The following is a 26,737-nucleotide window of genomic DNA, read 5'->3' on the forward strand; positions in this document are numbered from 1 at the left end:
GATGTCCTGGGCTGTACGCACTAATCTCTAGCGCCTTGCGGTCGGATGCTGAGCAGTTGCCATACCAAGCGGGGATGCAGACAGTGAAGATGCTCTTGATGGTGCAGATGTAGAACTTTTTGAGGAGGTTACAATGTGAGAGGCACTTGGTAATGATGATAAACAGTACCAGTCAACAGTTTGGAGACCCGACTCAATCAAGGGTTTTTCTTGATTTTTTACTGTTTTCTACATTGTAGAATATAATAGTGAAGACATCAAAACTATGAAATAACTCATACGGAATCATGTTGAAACCAAAAAAGTGTTAAACAAATCAAAATATATTTTATATTTGAGATTCTTCAAAGTAGCCACCCTTTGCCTTGATGACAGCTTTGCTCACTCTTGGCATTCTCTCAGTCTTGAAGGAGTACCCACATATGCTGTGCACTTTTGGGCTGATTTTCCTTCACTCTGCGATCAAACTCTCCCCAAACTATCTCAATTGGGTGATTGTGGAGACCAGGTCATCTTATGTAGCACTCCATCACTCTCCTTATTGGCCCTTACACAGCCTGGATGTAGGTTGGGTCATTGTCCTGTTGAAAAACAAATGATAATCTGACTAAGCACAAACCAGATGGGATGGCGTATCACTGCAGAATACTGTTGTATTCATGCTGGTTAAGTGTGCCAAGAACTCTAAATAAATCACAGACAGTGTCACCACCAAAAATCTCAAATTTGGACTCATCAGACCAAAATACAGATTTCCACTGGTCTAATGTCCATTGCTTGTGTTTCTTCACATTTCTTCAAGTCTCTGCAGCAATTTGACCATGAAGGCCTGATTCACGCAGTCTCCTCTGAAAAGTTGATGTTGAGATGTGTCTGTTACTTGAACTCTGAAGAATTTATTTGGGCTGCAATTTCTGAAGCTGGTAACTCTAATGAACTTATCCTCTGCAGCAGAGGTAACTCTGGGTCTTCCTTTCCTGTAGTGGTCCTCATGAGAGCCAGTTTCATCATAGCGCTTGATGGTTTTTGCGATTCCACTTGAAGAAACTTTCAATGTTCAAATATATATATTTGTTTAACACTTTTTTGGTCACTACATGGTTGTGTTATTTAATCTTTCATAGTTATTCTTCAATGTAGAAAATAGCAAAAATAAAGAAAACCATGTAATGAGTAGGTGTGTCCAAACTTTTGACTGGTACTGTACTTATCTACCTCGATCACTCCAGTATCCCTGCACATCGTAAATATGGTACTGGAACTGACTGACCCTTTATATAGTTCTCATTTTTTATGTTGTATTTCTTGTGTGTTTTTGTTCTACCTTGTGTTATGTTTAGTACTACATTGATATTGATTACTGCATTGTTTGGTTTCGATCTTCCAAGAAAGGTATTACACTGTGCACGTGACATTAAAACTTGAATCTTGACTGGCTGGACTGATAGGAGCGACCTTGGATCTTGGAGGGCCCAGGAGGGACAAGTGTCCTTGGCCAGGGAAAGTGAGTGGGAGAAGGGTTAGGGGGGTGAGGGGGAATGTGTGTGTGTGTGTGTGTGTGTGTGCATGGGGGGGACAGACGAAGGGCAGATGAGGGAAGAGTGTCCCAGCAGGAAGTCTGCTCAAGGACCACAGGACAGAGGCACCAATCATCCTCACACCAACACTAATCAAAGCTGATCTCGAATCAGAGGCTGCAGGGGATTGGAACACACACACAAAACAAACACGCACACACACTTCAACGACGAGTACTTCACCGCTGAATAAAACCAGCTCATCTCCATAATCAGCCCATTCCCATATCAATTCATCTCCCCATAGATACCAACATAATATATTTGCTTCAACACTTCAAAGCCAATGAAATGTATTCTGAAAGATAAATTCGTTTTTTAAGATGTTATGAGAGCAGCTCGACTGCTGGTTAATAGAGAAACATAAATAGATTCAGGGTTGAGTGACGGGACTTGATCTTTTTTGATATTTCCGAAAGCCAGCAGCACCTATCAAAACCATATCTGGGCTAGGGCATTCCACAGGCTGAATTGCTTTCGATCCTCTCAACTTCTGCTTCAGCCTGATAACAACTCCTCACTTTAATTCACTTTCTTTCTCAAAGTCCAACCTTCCTATCTGCACATTGTGGTGGGCTGTGTTTGCCTCTGTCTGCCAATCATCCACCAATGAAGTGGCTCTCGCCATATCATAGCGCCCCACATTGTTAAGTCAACCATATGCAATGGGTCCAAAAGCAGAGAAGAGTTAGATTATCAAAATTGGATCTTTGCTGTGAAGATTTGCATGGTGGTAGTAGAGCTCCTGAAGGTGTCTCTCTGGCTATCTCAAAGAACCAAACCAAGGAAAGGAGGGCGATAGACAGAGATAAGAAAAGGAGGGCGATAAACAGAGATAAGAAAAGGAGGGCGATAAACAGAGGTAAGAAAAGGAGGGCGATAGACAGAGATAAGAAAAGGAGGGCGATAGACAGAGATAAGAAAAGGAGGGCGATAAACAGAGATAAGAAAAGGAGGGCGATAAACAGAGGTAAGAAAAGGAGGGCGATAGACAGAGATAAGAAAAGGAGGGCGATAGACAGAGATAAGAAAAGGAGGGCGATAAACAGAGGTAAGAAAAGGAGGGCGATAAACAGAGATAAGAAAAGGAGGGCGATAGACAGAGATAAGAAAAGGAGGGCGATAGACAGAGGTAAGGAAAGGAGGGCGATAGACAGAGATAAGAAAAGGAGGGCGATAGACAGAGGTAAGAAAAGGAGGGCGATAAACAGAGATAAAAAAGGAGGGCGATAGACAGAGGTAAGAAAAGGAGGGCGATAAACAGAGATAAGAAAAGGAGGGCGATAAACAGAGGTAAGAAAAGGAGGGCGATAGACAGAGATAAGAAAAGGAGGGCGATAGACAGAGGTAAGAAAAGGAGGGCGATAAACAGAGATAGGAAAAGGAGGGCGATAGACAGAGATAAGAAAAGGAGGGCGATAGACAGAGGTAAGAAAAGGAGGGCGATAGACAGAGATAAGAAAAGGAGGGCGATAAACAGAGATAAGACAAGGAGGGCGATAGACAGAGATAAGAAAAGGAGGGCGATAGACAGAGGTAAGAAAAGGAGGGCGATAGACAGAGATAAGAAAAGGAGGGCGATAGACAGAGATAAGAAAAGGAGGGCGATAAACAGAGATAAGAAAAGGAGGGCGATACACAGAGATAAGAAAAGGAGGGCGATAGACAGAGGTAAGAAAAGGAGGGCGATAAACAGAGATAAGAAAAGGAGGGCGATAGACAGAGATAAGAAAAGGAGGGCGATAGACAGAGGTAAGAAAAGGAGGGCGATAGACAGAGATAAGAAAAGGAGGACGATAGACAGAGATAAGAAAAGGAGGGCGATAGACAGAGATAAGAAAAGGAGGGCGATAGACAGAGGTAAGAAAAGGAGGACGATAAACAGAGGTAAGAAAAGGAGGGCGATAGACAGAGATAAGAAAAGGAGGACGATAGACAGAGATAAGAAAAGGAGGGCGATAGACAGAGATAAGAAAAGGAGGGCGATAGACAGAGATAAGAAAAGGAGGGCGATAGACAGAGGTAAGAAAAGGAGGACGATAAACAGAGGTAAGAAAAGGAGGGCGATAGACAGAGATAAGAAAAGGAGGGCGATAGACAGAGATAAGAAAAGGAGGGCGATAAACAGAGGTAAGAAAAGGAGGGCGATAAACAGAGATAAGAAAAGGAGGGCGATAGACAGAGATAAGAAAAGGAGGGCGATAGACAGAGGTAAGGAAAGGAGGGCGATAGACAGAGATAAGAAAAGGAGGGCGATAGACAGAGGTAAGAAAAGGAGGGCGATAAACAGAGATAAAAAAAGGAGGGCGATAGACAGAGGTAAGAAAAGGAGGGCGATAAACAGAGATAAGAAAAGGAGGGCGATAAACAGAGGTAAGAAAAGGAGGGCGATAGACAGAGATAAGAAAAGGAGGGCGATAGACAGAGGTAAGAAAAGGAGGGCGATAAACAGAGATAGGAAAAGGAGGGCGATAGACAGAGATAAGAAAAGGAGGGCGATAGACAGAGGTAAGAAAAGGAGGGCGATAGACAGAGATAAGAAAAGGAGGGCGATAAACAGAGATAAGACAAGGAGGGCGATAGACAGAGATAAGAAAAGGAGGGCGATAGACAGAGGTAAGAAAAGGAGGGCGATAGACAGAGATAAGAAAAGGAGGGCGATAGACAGAGATAAGAAAAGGAGGGCGATAAACAGAGATAAGAAAAGGAGGGCGATACACAGAGATAAGAAAAGGAGGGCGATAGACAGAGGTAAGAAAAGGAGGGCGATAAACAGAGATAAGAAAAGGAGGGCGATAGACAGAGATAAGAAAAGGAGGGCGATAGACAGAGGTAAGAAAAGGAGGGCGATAGACAGAGATAAGAAAAGGAGGACGATAGACAGAGATAAGAAAAGGAGGGCGATAGACAGAGATAAGAAAAGGAGGGCGATAGACAGAGGTAAGAAAAGGAGGACGATAAACAGAGGTAAGAAAAGGAGGGCGATAGACAGAGATAAGAAAAGGAGGACGATAGACAGAGATAAGAAAAGGAGGGCGATAGACAGAGATAAGAAAAGGAGGGCGATAGACAGAGATAAGAAAAGGAGGGCGATAGACAGAGGTAAGAAAAGGAGGACGATAAACAGAGGTAAGAAAAGGAGGGCGATAGACAGAGATAAGAAAAGGAGGACGATAGACAGAGATAAGAAAAGGAGGGCGATAGACAGAGATAAGAAAAGGAGGGCGATAGACAGAGGTAAGAAAAGGAGGGCGATAGACAGAGATAAGAAAAGGAGGGCGAATAAACAGAGATAAGAAAAGGAGGGCGATAAACAGAGGTAAGAAAAGGAGGGCGATAGACAGAGATAAGAAAAGGAGGGCGATAAACAGAGGTAAGAAAAGGAGGGCGATAAACAGAGATAAGAAAAGGAGGGCGATAGACAGAGATAAGAAAAGGAGGGCGATAGACAGAGATAAGAAAAGGAGGGCGATAGACAGAGGTAAGAAAAGGAGGGCGATAAACAGAGATAAGAAAAGGAGGGCGATAAACAGAGGTAAGAAAAGGAGGGCGATAAACAGAGATAAGAAAAGGAGGGCGATAGACAGAGATAAGAAAAGGAGGGCGATAGACAGAGGTAAGAAAAGGAGGGCGATAAACAGAGATAGGAAAAGGAGGGCGATAGACAGAGATAAGAAAAGGAGGGCGATAGACAGAGGTAAGAAAAGGAGGGCGATAGACAGAGATAAGAAAAGGAGGGCGATAGACAGAGATAAGAAAAGGAGGGCGATAGACAGAGATAAGAAAAGGAGGGCGATAGACAGAGATAAGAAAAGGAGGGCGATAGACAGAGGTAAGAAAAGGAGGACGATAAACAGAGGTAAGAAAAGGAGGGCGATAGACAGAGATAAGAAAAGGAGGACGATAGACAGAGATAAGAAAAGGAGGGCGATAGACAGAGATAAGAAAAGGAGGGCGATAGACAGAGGTAAGAAAAGGAGGGCGATAGACAGAGATAAGAAAAGGAGGGCGATAAACAGAGATAAGAAAAGGAGGGCGATAAACAGAGGTAAGAAAAGGAGGGCGATAGACAGAGATAAGAAAAGGAGGGCGATAAACAGAGGTAAGAAAAGGAGGGAGATAAACAGAGATAAGAAAAGGAGGGCGATAGACAGAGATAAGAAAAGGAGGGCGATAGACAGAGATAAGAAAAGGAGGGCGATAGACAGAGGTAAGAAAAGGAGGGCGATAAACAGAGATAAGAAAAGGAGGGCGATAAACAGAGGTAAGAAAAGGAGGGCGATAAACAGAGATAAGAAAAGGAGGGCGATAGACAGAGATAAGAAAAGGAGGGCGATAGACAGAGGTAAGAAAAGGAGGGCGATAAACAGAGATAGGAAAAGGAGGGCGATAGACAGAGATAAGAAAAGGAGGGCGATAGACAGAGGTAAGAAAAGGAGGGCGATAGACAGAGATAAGAAAAGGAGGGCGATAAACAGAGATAAGACAAGGAGGGCGATAGACAGAGATAAGAAAAGGAGGGCGATAGACAGAGGTAAGAAAAGGAGGGCGATAGACAGAGATAAGAAAAGGAGGGCGATAGACAGAGATAAGAAAAGGAGGGCGATAAACAGAGATAAGAAAAGGAGGGCGATACACAGAGATAAGAAAAGGAGGGCGATAGACAGAGGTAAGAAAAGGAGGGCGATAAACAGAGATAAGAAAAGGAGGGCGATAGACAGAGATAAGAAAAGGAGGGCGATAGACAGAGGTAAGAAAAGGAGGGCGATAGACAGAGATAAGAAAAGGAGGACGATAGACAGAGATAAGAAAAGGAGGGCGATAGACAGAGATAAGAAAAGGAGGGCGATAGACAGAGGTAAGAAAAGGAGGACGATAAACAGAGGTAAGAAAAGGAGGGCGATAGACAGAGATAAGAAAAGGAGGACGATAGACAGAGATAAGAAAAGGAGGGCGATAGACAGAGATAAGAAAAGGAGGGCGATAGACAGAGATAAGAAAAGGAGGGCGATAGACAGAGGTAAGAAAAGGAGGACGATAAACAGAGGTAAGAAAAGGAGGGCGATAGACAGAGATAAGAAAAGGAGGACGATAGACAGAGATAAGAAAAGGAGGGCGATAGACAGAGATAAGAAAAGGAGGGCGATAGACAGAGGTAAGAAAAGGAGGGCGATAGACAGAGATAAGAAAAGGAGGGCGATAAACAGAGATAAGAAAAGGAGGGCGATAAACAGAGGTAAGAAAAGGAGGGCGATAGACAGAGATAAGAAAAGGAGGGCGATAAACAGAGGTAAGAAAAGGAGGGCGATAAACAGAGATAAGAAAAGGAGGGCGATAGACAGAGATAAGAAAAGGAGGGCGATAGACAGAGATAAGAAAAGGAGGGCGATAGACAGAGGTAAGAAAAGGAGGGCGATAAACAGAGATAAGAAAAGGAGGGCGATAAACAGAGGTAAGAAAAGGAGGGCGATAAACAGAGATAAGAAAAGGAGGGCGATAGACAGAGATAAGAAAAGGAGGGCGATAGACAGAGGTAAGAAAAGGAGGGCGATAAACAGAGATAGGAAAAGGAGGGCGATAGACAGAGATAAGAAAAGGAGGGCGATAGACAGAGGTAAGAAAAGGAGGGCGATAGACAGAGATAAGAAAAGGAGGGCGATAAACAGAGATAAGAAAAGGAGGGCGATAGACAGAGATAAGAAAAGGAGGGCGATAGACAGAGGTAAGAAAAGGAGGGCGATAGACAGAGATAAGAAAAGGAGGGCGATAAACAGAGATAAGAAAAGGAGGGCGATAGACAGAGATAAGAAAAGGAGGGCGATAGACAGAGGTAAGAAAAGGAGGGCGATAAACAGAGATAAGAAAAGGAGGGCGATAGACAGAGATAAGAAAAGGAGGACGATAGACAGAGAAGAAAAGGAGGGCGATAGACAGAGATAAGAAAAGGAGGACGATAGACAGAGAGGTAAAAGTCAATCATAAAGCCATTGTTTATCATTCAAGGCCCTTGTTTATCATTCAAAGCAGACAAGTGGTCCACCCATCAATCCCTCTCTCATCCCTCTCTCATCCCTCTCTCGTTCTCACACACTCCACTCGTCTGTCTGACGAGTCAAGCAGCACAAGCAGTAAAGGAGCGGGGGAAAGAGATCAACTCTTTCATTCCCAATACCCCTAATATCAACCTATGAAGCTCAGCTAAGGCCAAACAATTAAAACATCCGCTCTTCATGATAAAGACAATTAGTTCTCTAGCATTTCATTCATACACACGAGGGTTGAGGACCATTTTTATTTCAATTCCAGTCAATTCTGAGAGAAAACCAAATACCCCATTGAAAAGCTTTGAATTCAATTTTAATTTCAGTGTACTTCCTGAATTGCCTGGAATTGAAATGGAATTGACTCCAAGCTTAACACACACACACACACACACACACAGGGAATGACCTTAGAGTCTCACAATGGTGGATTCATTACCTCGTTGCTCTTGGCAACCCTCCTGGCAACGATGAGTTGGATCATCCCTCGTTTGTTGCCCTCCGTCGACATGGACAGGCGAAGCATTTCCATGGCATCCTGGTTGGGCGTCCCTAGCAACGACTCGCCATTGACGGCAATCAGCTGGTCGTTGACTCTCAGTCGGCCATCCTGATCAACCACACAAAAGAGAAGGGTGTGATCTGATGGTATATATATATATATGTAAATTGACCTGTTTTACAACGCATAACGATAAGGACATGTAATCTTGACAATTTCTTTAAATGAATCAGAGTAATGAACTAACTATTGGAGACTAGATAATACAGGACAATACATAACAGAAGTCGAATACAGTCATTATTCATTCTTACTGCACCTCATGAGCATTTTCTTTGAGGAGCGCAGACATTGGTAGCCTAGTGGTCACTGGTTCGAATCCCAGTGAAAAATCTGCTGGTGTGCCCTTGAGCAAGGCACTTAACCCTAATTGCTCATTGAAAGTTGCTCTGGATAAGAGTGTCTGCTAAATAACTCAAAAGTAAACATTTGAATGGTCATTTATTAGGGTTTATTTATCATGTATATGTGTCAACCATGGAACACAAGGATGTGTGATCCTCACCTTGCAGGCGGCCCCTCCGTTGATGATGGACTTGACAAAGATGCCCAGGTCGGCGTGGTTCTCCTTGGAGCGGTTTCCCTTGACGCTGACCCCCAGACCTGCCGACCCCGAGTCACTCAGAGGGATCTCAAAGGTCAGGAACTCCCTGGTACCATCTGGGGTCAACACCAGGTCCTCTTCTTCTGACTTCTATAAGGAGAGGGGGAGGGTGGTGGATAGGTAGAGAATAAACAATATGGAGAGAGAGAGAGAGAGAGAGAGAGAGAGAGAGAGAGAGAGAGAGAGAGAGAGAGAGAGGGAGATGAGAAGAAAAAAAGAGGGCGAGATGAGATGAGTGTGTGTCATATCTTATTGTGGCTGTCATTGTAATTTTTCCTTACTGTCTAGGAGACGGACGCTAATTCGCTGTCACAGTCATAAGCTCTCTCTGTGTGAGAACCAGGATCAAAGCTACTTTGAAAACACCAGGTATCAATTGTACGCTCAAACAACAGCGTTTTCCCTTTGACGTCCACACCGTGCATCTTTAGAAGATGATCTCGTCAGGCGTTTGAGGTCCAACCTATACATTATGTGATCTGATGTTCTGTGGGATGTTTTGTTAAGAGTTCATTTTCAAAGAAAGGAGAGGTTCAAATTTGCATTTAGTCTCAGTGTGTTCACACTGCTTTGGGGGTGAAACCTGTTTAAAACCCACTGAGACTGGAAGACGTTCGACCAAAACGGGTGTCAAAACCCAATTTATTCTCCCTTCTCTACGAATGTTTATGGAAGGAGAATTTTAAAAGGACAGGCGTAAAAATCAAAGGCTTTTGCTAACTAAGGTCATTACAAATTGCTATTTATTTTCTTCCTTTCTTTCAGACAGATAAGTGAACGGGAGTGAAGGGGAACGAGAGGTCGGAGGGAAAACACCTGCGACATCAAAAAAGACAGTAATGATATTTCTCTGTGCATGACAGAATATGGTTCGTTGTGACGGACAGGAAGAGCGCTTGTCTTGAATATGAAAAGGATTTCACCTAATATCAGGACCACTCATGCATACTAACCACTAGCGTGTGCAGAGGAATCTGCAGCCACTAGTATCGCTCTGAAGATGAAAAAAGCTTTTAATTTAAAACCAATAAAAGTTTGGCGAATGATGAAACAAAGAGGCATGGAGTACTGCTATGACATTTCTTTGTTCAATACCGTGAATACATTTGAGGGGTGTTATTGAATGAATGATGAAAAGTGTGATCTGTGAGGGATATGAAGCCTTTATCATGTGCTGTCGTGTGTGAGTGAGTGTGTGTGTACGCATGTGTGTCTTGCAGATATAGCCATGGCTGGTCTATTATGGGAAATAATGCAAACAACAGGAGCAATCAACCCTGGGATCCATGCTCCAAGACCCCTATAACAGTACTGATGAAAGTATTGCTCTGCACACACACGCACACGCACACACACACAGAAAAGCCAGGTGTCTGCCCTTCACAGCTGCTGAGTGAGAGCAAAGCAGGTTTTCAGCGGCTGAGTTATTAGGATGCAGTGGTGCATTCAGGTGCATGAAGCTTTTTTCAACACCTAGCGTGGCCTGACACCGTATTCCCCAGTCATCCTGTGTGTGTGTGTGTGTGTGTGTGTGTGTGTGTGTGTGTGTGTGTGTGTGTGTGTGTGTGTGTGTGTGTGTGTGTGCGCACGTGTGTGTGTGTGTGTATGTAAGAGAGCCCCTATTCCCCAATCATCCTGTGCGTGTGTGTGTGTGTGCGTGTGTGTGTGTGTGTGTGTGTGTTAGAGAGCCCCTATTCCCCAGTCATTCCTCTGCTGTGCCCCCCTAACCCCTCTGGACCATGAACTGGATGACTGGACCCAAAGTAAATACAGGCCACTGAATCCTTCTAATCACAGTGCATTTCAACACACAACCCTTCCATTACACACCACCACTGGAGGACCATGTCAGGAAATCACTATTCATAGCCTACAGCAAGGTGATAGGGAGTGGGCACAGGTCAGGTAGAGAGAGAGAGAAGTATCCTTCCTCACTACCAGCAGAAAGTAGTTATTTGTCCTCGACTACTTTACTCTACCGCATGTGACAGTATAATTAAGCAATAAGGCAAGAGGGGGTGTGGTATATGGCCAATATACGACAGATAAGGCATGTTCTTATGCACAACGCAACACGGAGTGCCTGGATACAGCCCTTGGCCGTGGGAAAACAGAATATCACAAAAGTGAGTACACCCCTCACATTTTTGTAAATATTTCAGTATATCTTTTCATGTGACAATACTGAAGAAATGACACTTTGCTACAATGTAAAGTAGTGAGTGTACAGCCTGTATAACAGTGTAAATTTGCTGTCCCCTCAAAATAACTCAACACACAGCCATTAATGTCTAAACCGCTGGCAACAAAAGTGAGTACACCACTAAGTGAAAATGTCCAAATTGGGCCCAAAGTGTCAATATTTTGTGTGGCCACCATCATTTTCCAGCACTGCCTTAACCCTCTTGGGCATGGAGTTCACCAGAGCTTCACAGGTTGCCACTGGAGTCCTCTTCCACTCCTCCATGACGACATCACGGAGCTGGTGGATGTTAGAGACCTTGCACTCCACCTTCCGTTTGAGGATGCCCCACAAATGCTCAATAGGGTTTAGGTCTGGAGACATGCTTGGCCAGTCCATCACCTTTACCCTCAGTTTCTTTGGTGGTCGTCTTGGAGGTGTGTTTGGGGTCGTTATCATGTTGGAATACTGCCCTGCGGCCCAGTCTCCAAAGGGAGGGGATCATGCTCTGCTTCAGTATGTCACAGTAGATGTTGGCATTCATGGTTCCCTCAATGAACTGCCGGCAGCACTCATGCAGCCCCAGACCATGACACTCCCACCACCATGCTTGACTGTAGGCAAGACACACTTGTCTTTGTACTCCTCGCCTGGTTGCCACCACACACATTAGGGAGATCAGGCAATAAATAGGCCATAGTGGTTAAATAATTACAATTTAGCATTAACACTGGATTGATAGATGTGCAGATGATGATGTGCAAGTAGAGATACTGGGGTGCAAAAGACCAAAAGAAATAACAATATGGGGATGAGGTAGTTGGGTGGGCTATTTACAGATGTCTATGAACAGGTGCAGTGATCGGTAAACTGCTCTGACATCTGATGCTTATGGTTAGTGAGGGAGATATAGGTCTCCGGCTTCAGTGATTTTTGCAATTAATTCCAGTCATTGGCAGCAGAGAACTGGAAGGAAAGGCGGCCAAACAAGGTGTTGGCTTTGGGGATGACCCGTGAAATATATCTGCTGCAGCGCGTGCTACGGGTGAGTGTTACTATGGTGACCAGTGAGCTGAGATAAGGTGGGGCTTTACCTAGCAAAGACTTATAGATGACCTGGAGCCAGTGGGTTTGGCGATGGATATGTAGCGAGGGCCAGCCAACGAGAGCATACAGGTCGCAGTGGTGGGTAAGATATGGGGCTTTGGTGACAAAACGGAGGGCACGTGATAGACTACATCCAATTTGCTGAGTAGAGTGCTGGAGGCTATTTTGTAAATGACGTCACCAAAGTCAAGTATCGGTAGGATAGTCAGTTTTAGGAGGCTTTATTGCGAAATAGGAAGCCGATTCTATATTTAATTTTAGATTGGTAATGTGAGTCTGGAAGGAGAGTTTACAGTCTTACCAGACACCTAGGTATTTGTAGTTGTCCACATATTCCAAGTCAGAACCGTCCAGAGTAGTGATGCTAGTCGGGCGGGCGGGTGCGGGCAGCAATCGGTTGAAGAGCATGCATTTAGTTTCACTATCATTTAAGAGCAGTTGGAGGCTACAGAAGGAGTGTTGTATGGCACTGAAGCGCGTTTGGAGGTTTGTTAACATAGTGTCCAAAGAAGGGTCAGTTGTATACAGAATGGTGTCGTCTGCGTATAGGTGGATCAGAGAAACACCAGCAGCAAGAGCGACATCATTGATATATACAGAGAAAAGAGTCGGCCCGAGAATTTAACCCTGTGGCACCCCCATAGAGACTGCCAGAGGTCCGGACATATACTGTACCACAAACCCCCGAGGTACCTTATTGCTATTATAAAATGTATACCAACATAATTAGAGCAGTAAAAATACATGTTTTGTCATACCCGTGGTATACGGTCTGATATACCACGACTGTCAGCCAATCAGCATTCAGGGCTCAAACCCCCCCAGCTCATAATGGTTCAGTATAACATGATCTCATAGGCCTTGTTCAAAGTTATACAGAATGCAGCCAAGGCTTTAGTTTGATTCAAACAAACAGTAACCCAGCCATTAACCTTTAGTTTAGAGTTTTCTATCATCTGTCATCACGGGGCCAATCTGAATCAGCTGTGTTCTGACAAGCCCCGAGACTTTAACTCGACTCTTTATGCTACGATCAATTATGTGTCCTTGTTGACAACGTGACCATGGCAACAATAAATAAAAAATACTATGCTTTCTAAAACACTCAGAACTAGTTGGATAAATTGCCAACATTCGTCAAACTACGTCTTTATTATTAATGAAGAGTTTTTATTTTTTTTAAATGCTAAATTACTGTTATGTCCCCAGAGAGACTTTTAGCTCAGCTGTTTAATATATTAGATGCCATAAATTAAAGCGGTCATAATTGGCTAGAGGACCACTTTTTGTGTCCTCTGCAAAATGACAATGCAATAATCATCCTCGCTCGCACACAATCTGTATTGCGGGAAGGGAAGGCTGAGTAAGTGAATGAGAGAGAGAAGCATTGTAACATTTACATCAGCTAGGAACAAGCGCTGGCAGACAACTGAGTTTTTCAAGCCAGCTGACAGCAGCTCCACCCTGATGTGAGTGAAGGGAACACAGCTCAACAAAAAGTGCTCTAATCCATCAAAAGAGATCTCTGGATGTTCCTGAATAAAACACAGGGTAACTGCACTGGTGTAAGAGCAGTTGAATAAGTCAACATAACGCTTGAATAGGTCCCAAGGTGTCAGGTTAGTTCAAAGCTAAGCTGTGAAGTCAATACAGCATCTCTTGTGGTGTATCACCGATTACTATTACACCAATAGGTAACACTAACATAGGGCGCAGGTATTCTATGTCATATGTATTTCAGTAGAGTCCACTGCTTCTAAACACTAGTAGTCAAGTCGCTACACTGGGTCCTTGTGCACCAGTCTAGTCCTAGACACAGCCATTCCTTCACACAGGAAGAACAACCTGCCTGGCTGCCATCCATTCCTCTATAAACGATTGACCCAGCCGCAGCCCATTATGTGCTTTGGGTCCTTTATTAATAATGAATAGTCAGCATGGGTGGCGTGCATTCATTAAGTCCCATTGTTCTAGAGGAGACGGTAAATGATATCGTCTGAGGAGAGAAAGAGGAGGGAACATAGGAGGGATCAGAGTGGAAACAGAGCAGTCCACCGTACCAGAGCCCCCTGCACACAAAGTGTGCTGTTTGTCACTTGCTAACAGGGTGTGTTGTGGGGTTTTTAGTCCCCACAAATGCTATTTCTATGGGGTTTATGGTTAAGGTTAGAATGTGTGCGTGTGTGTTTGGTGAGAGAAAGAGCGCAGAAAAGGAGAGCGAAATAGAGAACCAAAGAAAGAGAAAAGTGAATGAAGAAACATTCTCCTCTCCCCCTTTCACACACCTCAAAGGCTTTTCTGCACATCACCGCTTGAAACAATGAGCAGCCCTGGAAACTTTTCTACACACACGACCAAATTTGGTGACATAAAGGTCATTGAAAATGAATTTCAAAGCCTAAAAAGAAATCAGTCAAGGATGTAATTGCAAAGAGGGCCCATGCATGATAAGTAGTATTGTAACACAAATTCCCCTTTGCTCTGTTTCTGTCTCTACTCGACGACAGACTGCTGATAATGGGTGACTATCAAACACCTTTGGCTTAATGTGGATCAGGACTATTCAAGTGCAATAAGAACTAAAACAAACACAGAACTAGAGAACGGCATCCTGTTCCCTCTGGTCAAACATAGAGCAGTATGTAGGGAATAGGGTGCTACTTGGAATGCATCCCCAGTGTGCTGGTTGGGGCACACCCCACACAAAGAAGAATGGATTTAGTCACCTAGACTAATGAGGGCATGGGTAGCTTGAGACCCTGGGGGGGGAGCGCCAGGATTAGAAGTAAACATGCTTGACCTATAGGGATATTATTGCACCAGGCTTAATGTATGGACCATGTTGGATGAATTAAGCCAGTTTTAATGAAATGGGATTGGGATGGTAAAGTGGTGGAAGGAAGCTCAATCAACATGTCTGTCTAGTATAGTTGTATAACAAATGGTGAGGTGGGACGTGTGAATGTCTGCATAGTTTTACAACAAACAGCACTAAGGGTGTAACAGCAGCATAGCTCAATCTGAGCGACAGACATACTGGAGTTTCTGGGTCGTGCTCTAATTCACTCAATGCTGCCCACTATTTCAATGGAGTGGGTTGGATGATGGTATTTCCCCACATAGAATGGGTCTGTGACAAACAATGAAAACATGAGTCTTTCAGTTCCATTCACAGGCTGGGGTACATCCTAATTAAGCCCTGCATTAAACATCTGCTGTACAGGCTATAAACACATCTCTACTATACAGCTCTCTCTACCTAATGGTGAGTGTAAAAGCACTCGGTATGTCCGACTTCACACTTCAACCGGCTGGGTGTGTGTTACTGCTCCTTCGGACAGGCTGGGTGGGTACCGGGTTGGACCCTTCCTTCGGGAGGTGGAGTGTGTCCTCGGTCCTCATAGGTTGCCCTAAATGACTTTGTTTATCAGCCAGTTGTACAATACCACCATGCCCCCACGCACCACCACCCCTCTTCTGGCATTATAACGGCAGAGGCCTAATTATAGGTAACAGCTGTTGAGAAGCTCTAAATGAAAACAGGTGGTGTGCTCCGAAACAGTTTGAAAGTTGTTAACGGAGTGGCATTGTCTTCTGGCACACTTTAGGTTGAAGTGCGTGAGTGTGTGACTCTGAACCCAACTTGGCACTGTGATTGCAATACAAAAAACCAACAGTCTAAAAGCCCTAGTAAACAATGAGGCAGAAACTCATCTAGCTGGTGAGAACATTTACGAGGAGAAAATGACATGGGACCATTTTGTAGTGCTTCAAACACACAATATCAGTTAAATCTCCATTAAAGGAGAATGGCCATGTTCAATCCCAGCAGGAGAGGAAGGCTTAGTGCTATAGTAAAACACTGGAGTGAATCCACGGAGCTCACACTGATCGATGGCACAGGTTTTTCTTCAGAGTTGGGGGAAAAAGCAGGAATGAGAGATTTCTAGAGAGAGGGAGAGAGGGTGAGAGAGGGGGGGGTTAAGGAGAAGTGGAGAGAGAGAGTTGAAGAAAGTAGGATAGAGAGAGTTTTAGAGAGACGGAAAGATAGTTCAGGAGAGGGGAGAAAGACAGTTGAGGAGGGGGGGATAGTTGAGGAGAGGGGGAGAGAGAGAGTTGAGGATAGGGGGAGAGAGACAGTTAAACAGAGCGGAAGAGAGACTTAACCTCTTGAACCTCTGGGGGCAGTATTTCATTTTTGGATGAAAAACGTTCCCGTTTTAAACAAGATATTTTGTCACGAAAAGATACTCGACTATGCATATAATTGACAGCTTTGGAAAGAACACACTCTGACGTTTCTAAAACTGCAAAGATATTGTCTGTGAGTGCCACAGAACTAATGCTACAGGCGAAACCAAGATGAAACTTCAAACAGGAAGTGAGCCAGATTTTTGAGGCGCTGTGTTCCAATGTCTCCTTATATGGCTGTGAATGCGCCAGGAACGAGCCTACACTTTCTGTCGTTTCCCCAAGGTGTCTGCAGCATTGTGACGTATTTGTAGGCTTATCATTGGAAGATTGACCATAAGAGACTACATTTACCAGGTGTCCGCCTGGTGTCCTCCGTCAAAATTGGTGCGTAATCTCCAGCTGCATGTATTTTTCCATGTGATTCAGAGGAGAAACCAAACTGCCACGAATGACTTATCATCGAATAGATATGTGAAAAACACCTTGAGGATTGATTCTAAACAACGTTTGCCATGTTTCTGTCGATATTATGGAGTTAATTTGGAAAAAAGTTTGGCGTTTTGATGACTGAATTTTCAGGGTTTTTTCTTAGCCAAACGTGATGAACAAAACGGAGCGATTTCTCCTACACAAATCATATTTTTGGAAAAACTGAACATTTGCTATCTAACTGAGAGTCTCCTCATTGAAAACATCCGAAGTTCTTCAAAGGTAAATTATTTTATTTGAATGCTTTTCTTGTTTTTGTGAAAATGTTGCCTGCTGAATGCTAGGCTTAATGCTATGCTTGTAGATTACGCACCAATTTAGTCAAAGGACACCGGGCGGACCCCTGGTAAATGTAGTCTCTTATGGCCAATCTTCCAATGATATGCCTACAAATACGTCACAATGCTGCAGACACCTTGGAGAAACGATAGAAAGGGCAGGCTCATTCCCGGCGCATTCACAGCCATATAAGGAGACAATGGAAAACAGAGCTTCAAAAATTCTGAAAAAACTTCTAAAAACCAAAACCTGAAGAAGAAACACTGCAGAACCTGGAAATACCATCCAACACAAAACTGAGTGAGTAATATTCCGTCTGAAACTACTTCTGAAACCAAAAAGTAAAAAACAACAATCTGTAGGTAATTGTGTTATATAAAGCTAAGTAAATAAGTATACGAAGCTACCAAGCTGCTAGGACAGAACAGATCTGGTGGTGTGAAGTGTGAAGTCAGATGTGAGCCCAAAAATGGCAGGAGAGCCCAAGGTGAAAACTAGAATACTAGACATTGAGGAAATTGAAACAATCTCTGTCAACGTGTACAAGTCTGTGACAGTCATGATGCAGGGCCTCCTCATGCAGTTCCAGCAGGACTTTTACGGGATCAAAGAGAGAGCAGAGCAGGAAAAGCTCTGTCTCTGTGACAACTCCGCCATCCTCAGTGAGTCTGATCACACCTGTTCAAACTGTCCTGCAGACGAGGATAGTCCCCCCCCCCACCAGCATTGAACACACCCAGGTCCCACAACTGCACTGCTCCTCCATCATTGAGAAGGATAAATTCACAGAGCTGGAGAGAGACATGGTGGAGTTCAGAGAGCCCACTCCATCTAGACAGAACAAACCCACAAAACAGACCCCCCCCCCAACAAGACCCGGATGGCAGAAGGTGGAGATGGACGGCTGTCTGAGAGAGCTGGCTGCTCTACGGACTGAGGGGAGATAACTTAAAAGAGACACACATGACACTGAAGGACGAACTCAGAAAGCTGAGAGAGAGAGCAGGACACTCTCCCAGACAAGCCAGCAGAACAGCCCACCTCAGACTCGGACCACAACAGGACAGACAACACAGGACCCACCAACCCAACAGACCTCCCACCCACATCCACTGGGGACACACAAAATCCAGAGATTGTGTTCCTCATTGAATCAAATGGCAAATACATTCAAGAGGATGAACTTTTTCAAAAACACAAAGTGGCTAAACTCTGGTGCCCAAACACTAGGCATGACCTGGAGCTGTTGTCAGACTAGGGTCTCCAGTCACATCATAATTCACACAGGCACAAACAACCAGAGGGCCCAGCAGGAAAGGGTGGCAACAGCACTCAAGGGAGTGATTTTAAAAGCTTCTTCCACTTTCTCCAAAACGCACAAGTGGTTATCTCCACTGTGCTACCAGAAAAATACTTTCACCCTGCCACCATACAGTGGGTGAATGAAGCATTTCGTGAGACTGTGCCTCAAAACCTAAATGTATACCTGGCCCACCACTCCACCCTGGACTTGAACAGCCTTTACGACCAGGTCCACCTCTACAAGAAAGCAATCCCAATTTCTGCCAGGACCCTGAAGGACATCACCCTCAACTGTAGCCCCAGCACCTCACACAGGAGCAACAGAGCAACAGATCCCCGCAAAGTCTTCTCATGCTTTGTTGATTTCAAAAAAGCTTTAGACCCAATTTGGCATGAAGGTCTGCAATACAAATTGATGGAAAGTAGTGTTGTAGGAAAAACATACGACATTCTAAAAACCATGTTCACAAAGTGTGCGGGTAAAATTGGCAAAAAACACACACTTCTCTTTCTTTCCACAGGACCGGGTGATGAGACAGGGATGCAGCTTAAGCCCCACCCTCTCCAACATATATATCAGTGAATTGGCGACGGCATTAGAACAGTCTGCAGCACTCGGCCTCACCCTTCTAGAATCTGAAGTCAAATGTCTACAGTTTGCTGATGTTCTGGTGCTTCTGTCTACAACCAAGGAGGGTCTACAGCATCACCTAGATCTTCTGCACAGATTGTCAGACCTGGGTCCTGACAGTAAATCTCAGTAAGACTGAGAAATATTCCAGTTGCCAGGACCAGAAACACAAATTCCATCTAGACACCGTTGCCCTAGAGCACACAAACTATTCATACCTCAGCTTAAACGTCAGCACCAAAGGCAACTTCCACGAAGCTGTGAACGATCTGAGAGACAAGGCAAGAAGGGCCTTCTATGCCATCAAAAATAACATAAAATACTTGAATCAGTTATAGAACCCATTGCCCTTTATGGTTGTGAGGTCTGGTGTCCGCTCGCCAACCAAGAATTCACAAAATGGGACAAACCCATTTCCTCTGTGTACAACGTAGAACATTAGGCCGATACCCGCTAATAATAAAAAAATCTGAAAAGAGACGTTAAATTCTACAACCACCTAAAAGGAAGCGATTCCCTAACCTTCTTTAACTAAGCCATCACCTACAGAGAAATTAACCTGGAGAAGAGCCCCCTAAGCTGGTCCTGGGGCTCTGTTCACAAACACAAACACAAACAGACCCCACAGAGCCCTAGGACAGCAACACCATTAGACCCAACCAAATCATGAGAAACAACACATTGACACATTGGAAAGAATTTACAAACTAGAATGCTATTTGGCCCTAAACAGAGAGTACACAGTGGCAGAATACCTGACCACTGTGACTGACCCAAAATTAAGGAAATCTTTGACTATGTACAGACTCAGTGAGCATGGCCTTGCTATTGAGAAAGGCCGCCGAAGGCAGACCTGGCTCTCAAGAGAAGACTATATGCACACTGCCCACACAATTAGGTGGAAATTGAGCTGCACATCCTAACCTCCTGCCAAATGTATGACCATATTAGAGACACATATTTCACTCAGATTACACAGACCCACAAAGAATTTGAAAACAAATCCAATTTTGACTCCCATGTCTACTGGGTGAAATACCACAGTGTGCCATCACAGCAGCAATATTTGTGACTTGTTGCCACAAGAGAAGCCCAACCAATGAAGAACAAACACCATTGTAAATACAATCCATATTTATGTTTATTTATTTTCCCTTTTGTACTTTAACTATTTGCACATCATTACAACACTGTGTATATACATAATATGAATGATTTTGGAACCATAATTAACAAATGAATGTTTACTGTAAATGTTGTATTGTTTATTTAACTTTAGTTTATTATGCCAATAAAGCTCCTTAACATTAAATGAAATTGAAGTGAGTAAAAGAAAGGGGGATAGATAGTTAAAGAGAGGGGGGAGAAACAGAGAGAGAACCCCAAATGACCCAAATCCTTTCTGTGTTCCTCTGATTCTTAAATGATAGCACTGAAATAGTGGCAATGGAATTGCTACCATTACTACCCCCCCCCCCCCCCCCCCCGACTACTGTACAAGTCATAGAGAGAGAGAGAGAGAGAGAGAGAGAGAGAGAGAGAGAGAGAGAGAGAGAGACAGCTCTATACTTTGAGAAGGTCAACACAACTTACAATAGAGAGTAATGGCTGCACTTATGATCAAATTGAGGGTTGTCAGTTCCTATGTCGTTCTGCACCACTTCCTTCAAATGCTTTTCTTTTTTCTGTGTTTGTGACTAATCTTTTCACTTGTACTGGGAAAAAAAGTTCTCAGAAGTTAAGCCAGGGGTTGATCACTTCCAGGATACATGTAACATTACTCTCATTACTGCATGATGATGAGAAATGATACCTGTACAGCTGTTTTTTTTTTGACTGAGAACTCTGTGAATGTGTTAGTTTATTCCCTGTTAGAAAAAGGGAAGGAGCCCAGACCACAGAGTCAACACCTTAAGTGTCTCATCTCTCATCCAGAGACAAATTAAAACACTCATTATTTAGCAACACGGTTGGAAGGCTGACTTGATTTGAATATGTATAGGAGCCCATTCACAACAACACTGTACCACGGAGACACTTCAAACAAGCACAAGGACATGTCTCGTTTTGTTTTATCAATTCTTTTGTCTAGATTGTGGGGTGATTGGGGAAAACCAAGAGATATCATCTGCGGAAGATAATTGGACCCATTGGAAATTGTTCAATAAAGGTTCATTGGCGTGGTTTGGGAAAGAAAAACAATGTCATGCTTGTTTGGTTACAGAGACATATCAGGGAACCAACCCAGCAGCCTTTTACTCAATACCCATTTAAAGGGTTAGGGTTATGGGGCAACTGTGATTGCAGCCATTACAGTTTGTATTTGAGTTTAGTGGTAGCAAACACTGTGGGGGATCCCTTTGATATGGACCAGCAGAAGAAAAACTCTCTCTCTCTCTCTCTCTCTCTCTGGGAACGAACCATCAATCCCACTGTCACATCATTCAGAAGGACTGTAATTAATTGCACAATTAAGAATCTCATTGCTTGGCAGACATGGCTCCTAATGGATCAGTGACAACTGTGATACGATCATAAGATGGGTTTTAATGTACTGCTTAATTACACTGGTGTGATCCAGAACTACAGAACATAACAGTCACCATGGAGAATCATCTAATCATTATGTTCCTTTAACGCCCATTTGTTCTTCATGTGAAAACGTGACGTGTCCCAAATGGCACCCTATTCCCTATTTAGTTCACTTCTTATGATGGGCTCTGGTCAAAAGTAGAGTATGGTAAAGGGAACATGGTGCCATTTGGGATGCAATATCTATAGTTCTATAGGGACTGACGGTATAAGCATGCACTTAGGGTTAATTGGCTGTGTGTTATGTTCATGATATAAATATGAAGCATGGTTTATGATGCGGCTGTTAGAGAATATGGCTGTAATCGAGCCTATCAAAGCCTATTTAAATGAGGGCTAGGGTTAAATACTACTTAGAATGCATGACCAACACATTACATTGCTTCATGCTAAGTAAGCTAGTATAGATATTGGAAGAGAGTCAGAGTGTCCAAGCCTGTTTCTAGTAGTAGGGGGATATTGGGGTCCTATAAATAGAATAATAGATTCTATTTCTAGGCAAGGGGCTCTCTTACCAAATCTCTGGAGTCTGTGTTCTAGAGAGAATGGAAATAACGCTGACCAGAATAGTAGAGCTAACATACAGTATGGGGGTTGGACGGAGCTATTAGTGAGGGGGTGCGAGGGTTAAAATTAATGGACGTGACGTGGGAACACAAATTGAAATAATGCACGCAGGCATTCACACGCAAACACACACACAGCTTTACTCAGGACTACAAAGTGGGCACACACACACACACAGCTATACTCGGGACAACAAAGTGGGCACACACACACACACAGCTATACTCGGGACAACAAAGTGGGCAACCACACACACACACAGCTATACTCGGGACAACAAAGTGGGCACGCACACACACACAGCTATACTCGGGACAACAAAGTGGGCAACCACTTTAAAGCAATAGTAATAAGCACAGCAGACCGCAGCTTAAAACCTAAACCAACTCAACAGGTGAATACATTTCTTCTCATGACATCATCAGGGCTGCCTCTGTGTTTAAGGCCTGGTATGCACAGCAGTAGCCTGCCGGCGTGGGTACTGAGGCGTGACATTTACTTATTCATCACAGGAGTGGAAGGTGAAATGCAATCTTGGCCTGCGGCGTCCGGGTGCCGACATGTCGCTCTCGGCTGTAAGCACACACAGCCACGGTGCACGGTGGGTAGATAAATGTGACGATAAATAAACCAGACAACGGCGTGTTGGTGTTGTGGCGGGGGGAGGGACGGGGTCCTGTGGTTGGCCTCTGTGTTTGCATGTCGGAATTGCGTGTGAGTGCTGTGCTGTTTTAATGTTCTCACACCGCCATACGCAGCCGCTCCTATCGTTCCTGGTATTAGTGTAGCGAGTAATTGCGTCTGCAGAAATGAATTATTCAGAGAGGTAGAAGGGAGGACTGGGGACTAGATGTGTGTGTGTCTGTGTTGACTGGGGACTATGCCCTGGGTAGCTTCTTAGCACTGTGAAGTGCAGAGGTAAGGTTTCATCAAGTACAGGTTGGGTCTCCTAGGATTCTCTTGTGTTCTTTTGTTATTTCCATGGCGATTGCTTTTCAATGACTGCCTGCCTGCCTCTCTCTCTCGCCAAGTTTCTAACCTCCATGTCTCACTCACTGTCAGTCAATAGGCCTCAATACACTATAGTTTAGTAATAGTTTATTTAGCAGACAAGATTTGCTTAAAATTCTGTGGCATTATTTTATAGTTTGAAGAATCCAATTAAACATAGCTGAATAAAATGGAAAGGATATTTTCTCCAAACAATTTGAGGGAGTACGCACATGTGGGTTTTCTGTGTTGAGGGGTTAACAAAAAAACAAGTCCTCCTATATGTTTAATTTAGAGTTATTTATGCAACTTTAGTTGTGATACAAACATTAGACTATATGTTTACATTTGCAATACATTCTTAAGGCTGCATAATGTGAATCTAATGATGACTTGAAAAAAGAAAGTGGCATGAAAGGCATGAGTTCTGCTTTGTTTTTTCTGCGCAGGCTGTACACACTTCATCAGTCTCTTATTCATCATTTGAAAAGCACTTGATAATGCCTCAAATTTCCCGGCAGCATCCCCTTTGTGTGGCCGTAATGCCCCCTAAAATATCCATGCCTTTCGCGGCCAGTGGTTGTTGTGCCCTTGGGCTGAATACAATAAGTATAATTCCCTTCTCTCGGCTGAGTGCGCCGAAGCATCTCTCACTCAGTACAGCAGCTCAATTCTTATTAGCCAATGCCTGTCACGTGACTGGGTCTTTCTCACAGGCTACAAGTGAAGACAGATACATGGGGGATGGAACAATACATGTCTTACCTAATTCCAAGGCGCATACTGAAGATATTGGAAGAACTGTCCACATTTACTTTGTCAGCCAACAGGATGAGTAGGCCTAACTAACAGCAAAAGCATTAGCCTATGTCAGTCTACTATTCCCCATAGTAAAAAATGTAACCTACTCTATTCTGACCGAGAAATAAATATTCCAAACATAGTCGGGGGCAGTTGTGGGATGTGATAGATCCCAAATGAATACAACCACGCAACAGATCAGAACATTTTAGCTTTAAAATGTTGATAAACTATTTCTTCACATTGTAAGCGCAGCAATGTGCACCCGGCAGTAGGATAGAAGCGCGAATGCTTCAAGATGCAATCAATTAATAATGGAGCCGGAGGGGATGACTGCCAAATTACGGGATACTAACCAACTGTGCTATTTTGTGTGTAACATATTTGTACATCATTTTGCTGCTACAGACTCTTATGACCAAAATGAGCTTCTAGATATCAGAACAGCAATTACTCACCTTGAACAAGACAAATGTTTAATGTGTCCGACACAAAATATATACTGCTTCTTCTAGACCAGGCCCAAATCCCCGTCATTCGTATGAAAACGCAAATACAGGGGGCGGAGATCGTGGGGCCTTGTGAGAATTCGTTGGCGAGTGGGTAAAATAAACTGGATAATCTCCGCTTGAGACTATCCTATTGACGGGACATTAAAAACTATAATATCTTGTGTTTCACTGAGTTGTGGCTGAACGACGACAAGGATAATATTCAGTTGGCTGGGTTTTCCATGCATCAGCAGGACAGAACAGCTATGTCTAGTTTGACGAGGGGTGGGGGTGTGTGTCTATTTGTCAAAAACAGCTGGTGCGTAATGTCTAATATTAAGGTAGTAGAGGTATTGCTCGCCTGAGATAGAGTACCACATGATAAGCTGTAGACCACACTATCTACCAAGAGAGTTTTCGTCTATATTTTTAGTAGCTGTCTATTTACCACCACAAACCAATGCTGGTACTAAGACAACACTCATCGAGCTGTATAAGGCCATAAGCAAACAAGAAAATGCTCATCCAGAAGTGACGCTCCTAGTGGCCGGGGAGATGCAAGTAAACTTAATTCCGTTTTACCTCATTTTTACCAGCACGTCACATGTGCAAGCAGAGAAAGAAAAAAAAACTACTTTTACTCCACACATAGAGACGCATACAAAGCTCTCCCTCGCCCCCTTCATTTGGCAAATCTGACCATAATTATATCCTCCTGATTCCTGCTTACAAGCAAAAACTAAAGCAGGCAATACCAGTGACTCGCTCAATACAGAAGTGAGAAACAAGATTCTCTGGTCTGGTAAAACCAAGGTTTGAACTATTTGGCCTGAATGCCAAGCGTCACATCTGGAGGATACCTGGTACCATCCCTACGGTGAAGCATGATGGTGGCAACATTATGCTGTAGGGATGTTTTTCAGTGGCAGGGACTGAGAGACTAGTCAGGATAGAGGGACAGATGAACAGAGCAAAGTACAAAGAGATCCTTGATGAAAGCCTGCTCCAGAGCACTCAGGATCTCTGGGGCAAAGGTTCACCTTCCAACAGGATAATGACCCTAAGCACCCAGCCAAGACAACGCAGGAGTGGCTTCAGGACAAGTCTCTGAATATCCTTGTGTGGCCCAGCCAGAGCCCGAACTTGAACCCAATTGAACATCTCTGGAGAGATCTGAATATAGCTGTGTAGGGACGCTCCCCATCTAACCTGACAGAGCTTGAGAGGATCTGGAGAGAAGGGGAGAAACTCCCCAAATAAGATGTACCAAGCTTGTAGCGTCATACCCAAGAAAACTCAAGGCTGTAATCGTTACCAAAGGCAGATAAACAAAGTACTGATTAAAGGGTCTGAGAATACTTATGTAAATGTAATATTTCAGTAAAAAAAAATCTGTTTTTGCTTTGTCAGTACGGGGTATTGTGTGAAGACGGATGAATGAAAAAATGATTTAATAAATTTCAGAAAAAGTCTAACATAACAAAATGTGGAAAAAGTCAAGGGGTCTGAATACTTTCCAAATGCACTGTATATTGCAAATGGAGGACGTTTTTCCTGTGGTTCATTTTCATGCCAACCAGGTAGACTATACTCCTGTTGTATAGAGAAGCAATGTGCTTAAAACTAGGACAGTTGAGAAATAAATATAGTAGGCCTAGCCTATAGAAAGCTGATGAGATCCTCCTCTTTTTAATAGAGGAAATCACTCTGTTTTCTCATGCAATTGCATAGCCTATAGAAATGTTGTGCATCATGAGCTCATAGCCTCTCATGAAGTGTTTGATTAGATTTTCGATTACATTTGCATTGATGTCAGACAGATTAGAGGGACAATAGAGTGCCGAGTACCAGGCAGTTAGCAAGTTTGTTAGGCTACTAATGACCATCAGCAGCTTGGAGAAGCCTAATTACTGTGACTAAGCAGTCACGCGGAATTTGACTGCCGTCACTCCTCACATCCTCCCCTGCCAGGCCACTGATGAGGCCGTCTGGGGCCAGGAAGGGCCTTCGTGTTAACCTCCCCCCGCCAGGGGCAATCCCTCTGGAGCTCACATCATCTGTTATTATCCTCCTCACCCCCCAAGCTCTAATTCTTCGGTAGTGGGTATAGCAGCCATTGATCTAAAGCCCTTATTTCCTCAACATCTTTACAGTTCAGTCAAGCCTCAGTTCATAGACATCTTTTCTCCTTCTTCTTTTCTGTTCTGTGAAGGGCGAGGGGTTGGACAAGGATGGGCTGAGGCGTCAGAGCTCCTTTTCCTCTGCTCCCGTCGGGTTTGGACAGCGATGGGTAAAAGCTAGCGATGACGGCCCTATCAATAAGTCAGT

General features: G+C 43.8%; 1 protein-coding gene across 3 annotated transcripts in view; it reads right to left on the minus strand.

The window, feature by feature from the left end:
* Nucleotides 1-26,737, minus strand: part of LOC109908714 (partitioning defective 3 homolog) — a 536,862-nt gene that overhangs the window by 236,286 nt on the left and 273,839 nt on the right. For all 3 annotated transcript variants that reach the window (XM_031796385.1, XM_031796386.1, XM_031796384.1), the window contains exons 12-13: nucleotides 8,686-8,874; nucleotides 8,058-8,228 (exon numbers count right to left, since the gene is read on the minus strand). In XM_031796385.1, coding sequence (XP_031652245.1) covers nucleotides 8,058-8,228; nucleotides 8,686-8,874 — 360 coding nt within the window. The remainder of the gene's footprint in view (nucleotides 1-8,057; nucleotides 8,229-8,685; nucleotides 8,875-26,737) is intronic.

Source organism: Oncorhynchus kisutch, linkage group LG18 (assembly GCF_002021735.2).
Source record: "Oncorhynchus kisutch isolate 150728-3 linkage group LG18, Okis_V2, whole genome shotgun sequence".
NCBI lineage: Eukaryota > Metazoa > Chordata > Actinopteri > Salmoniformes > Salmonidae > Oncorhynchus > Oncorhynchus kisutch.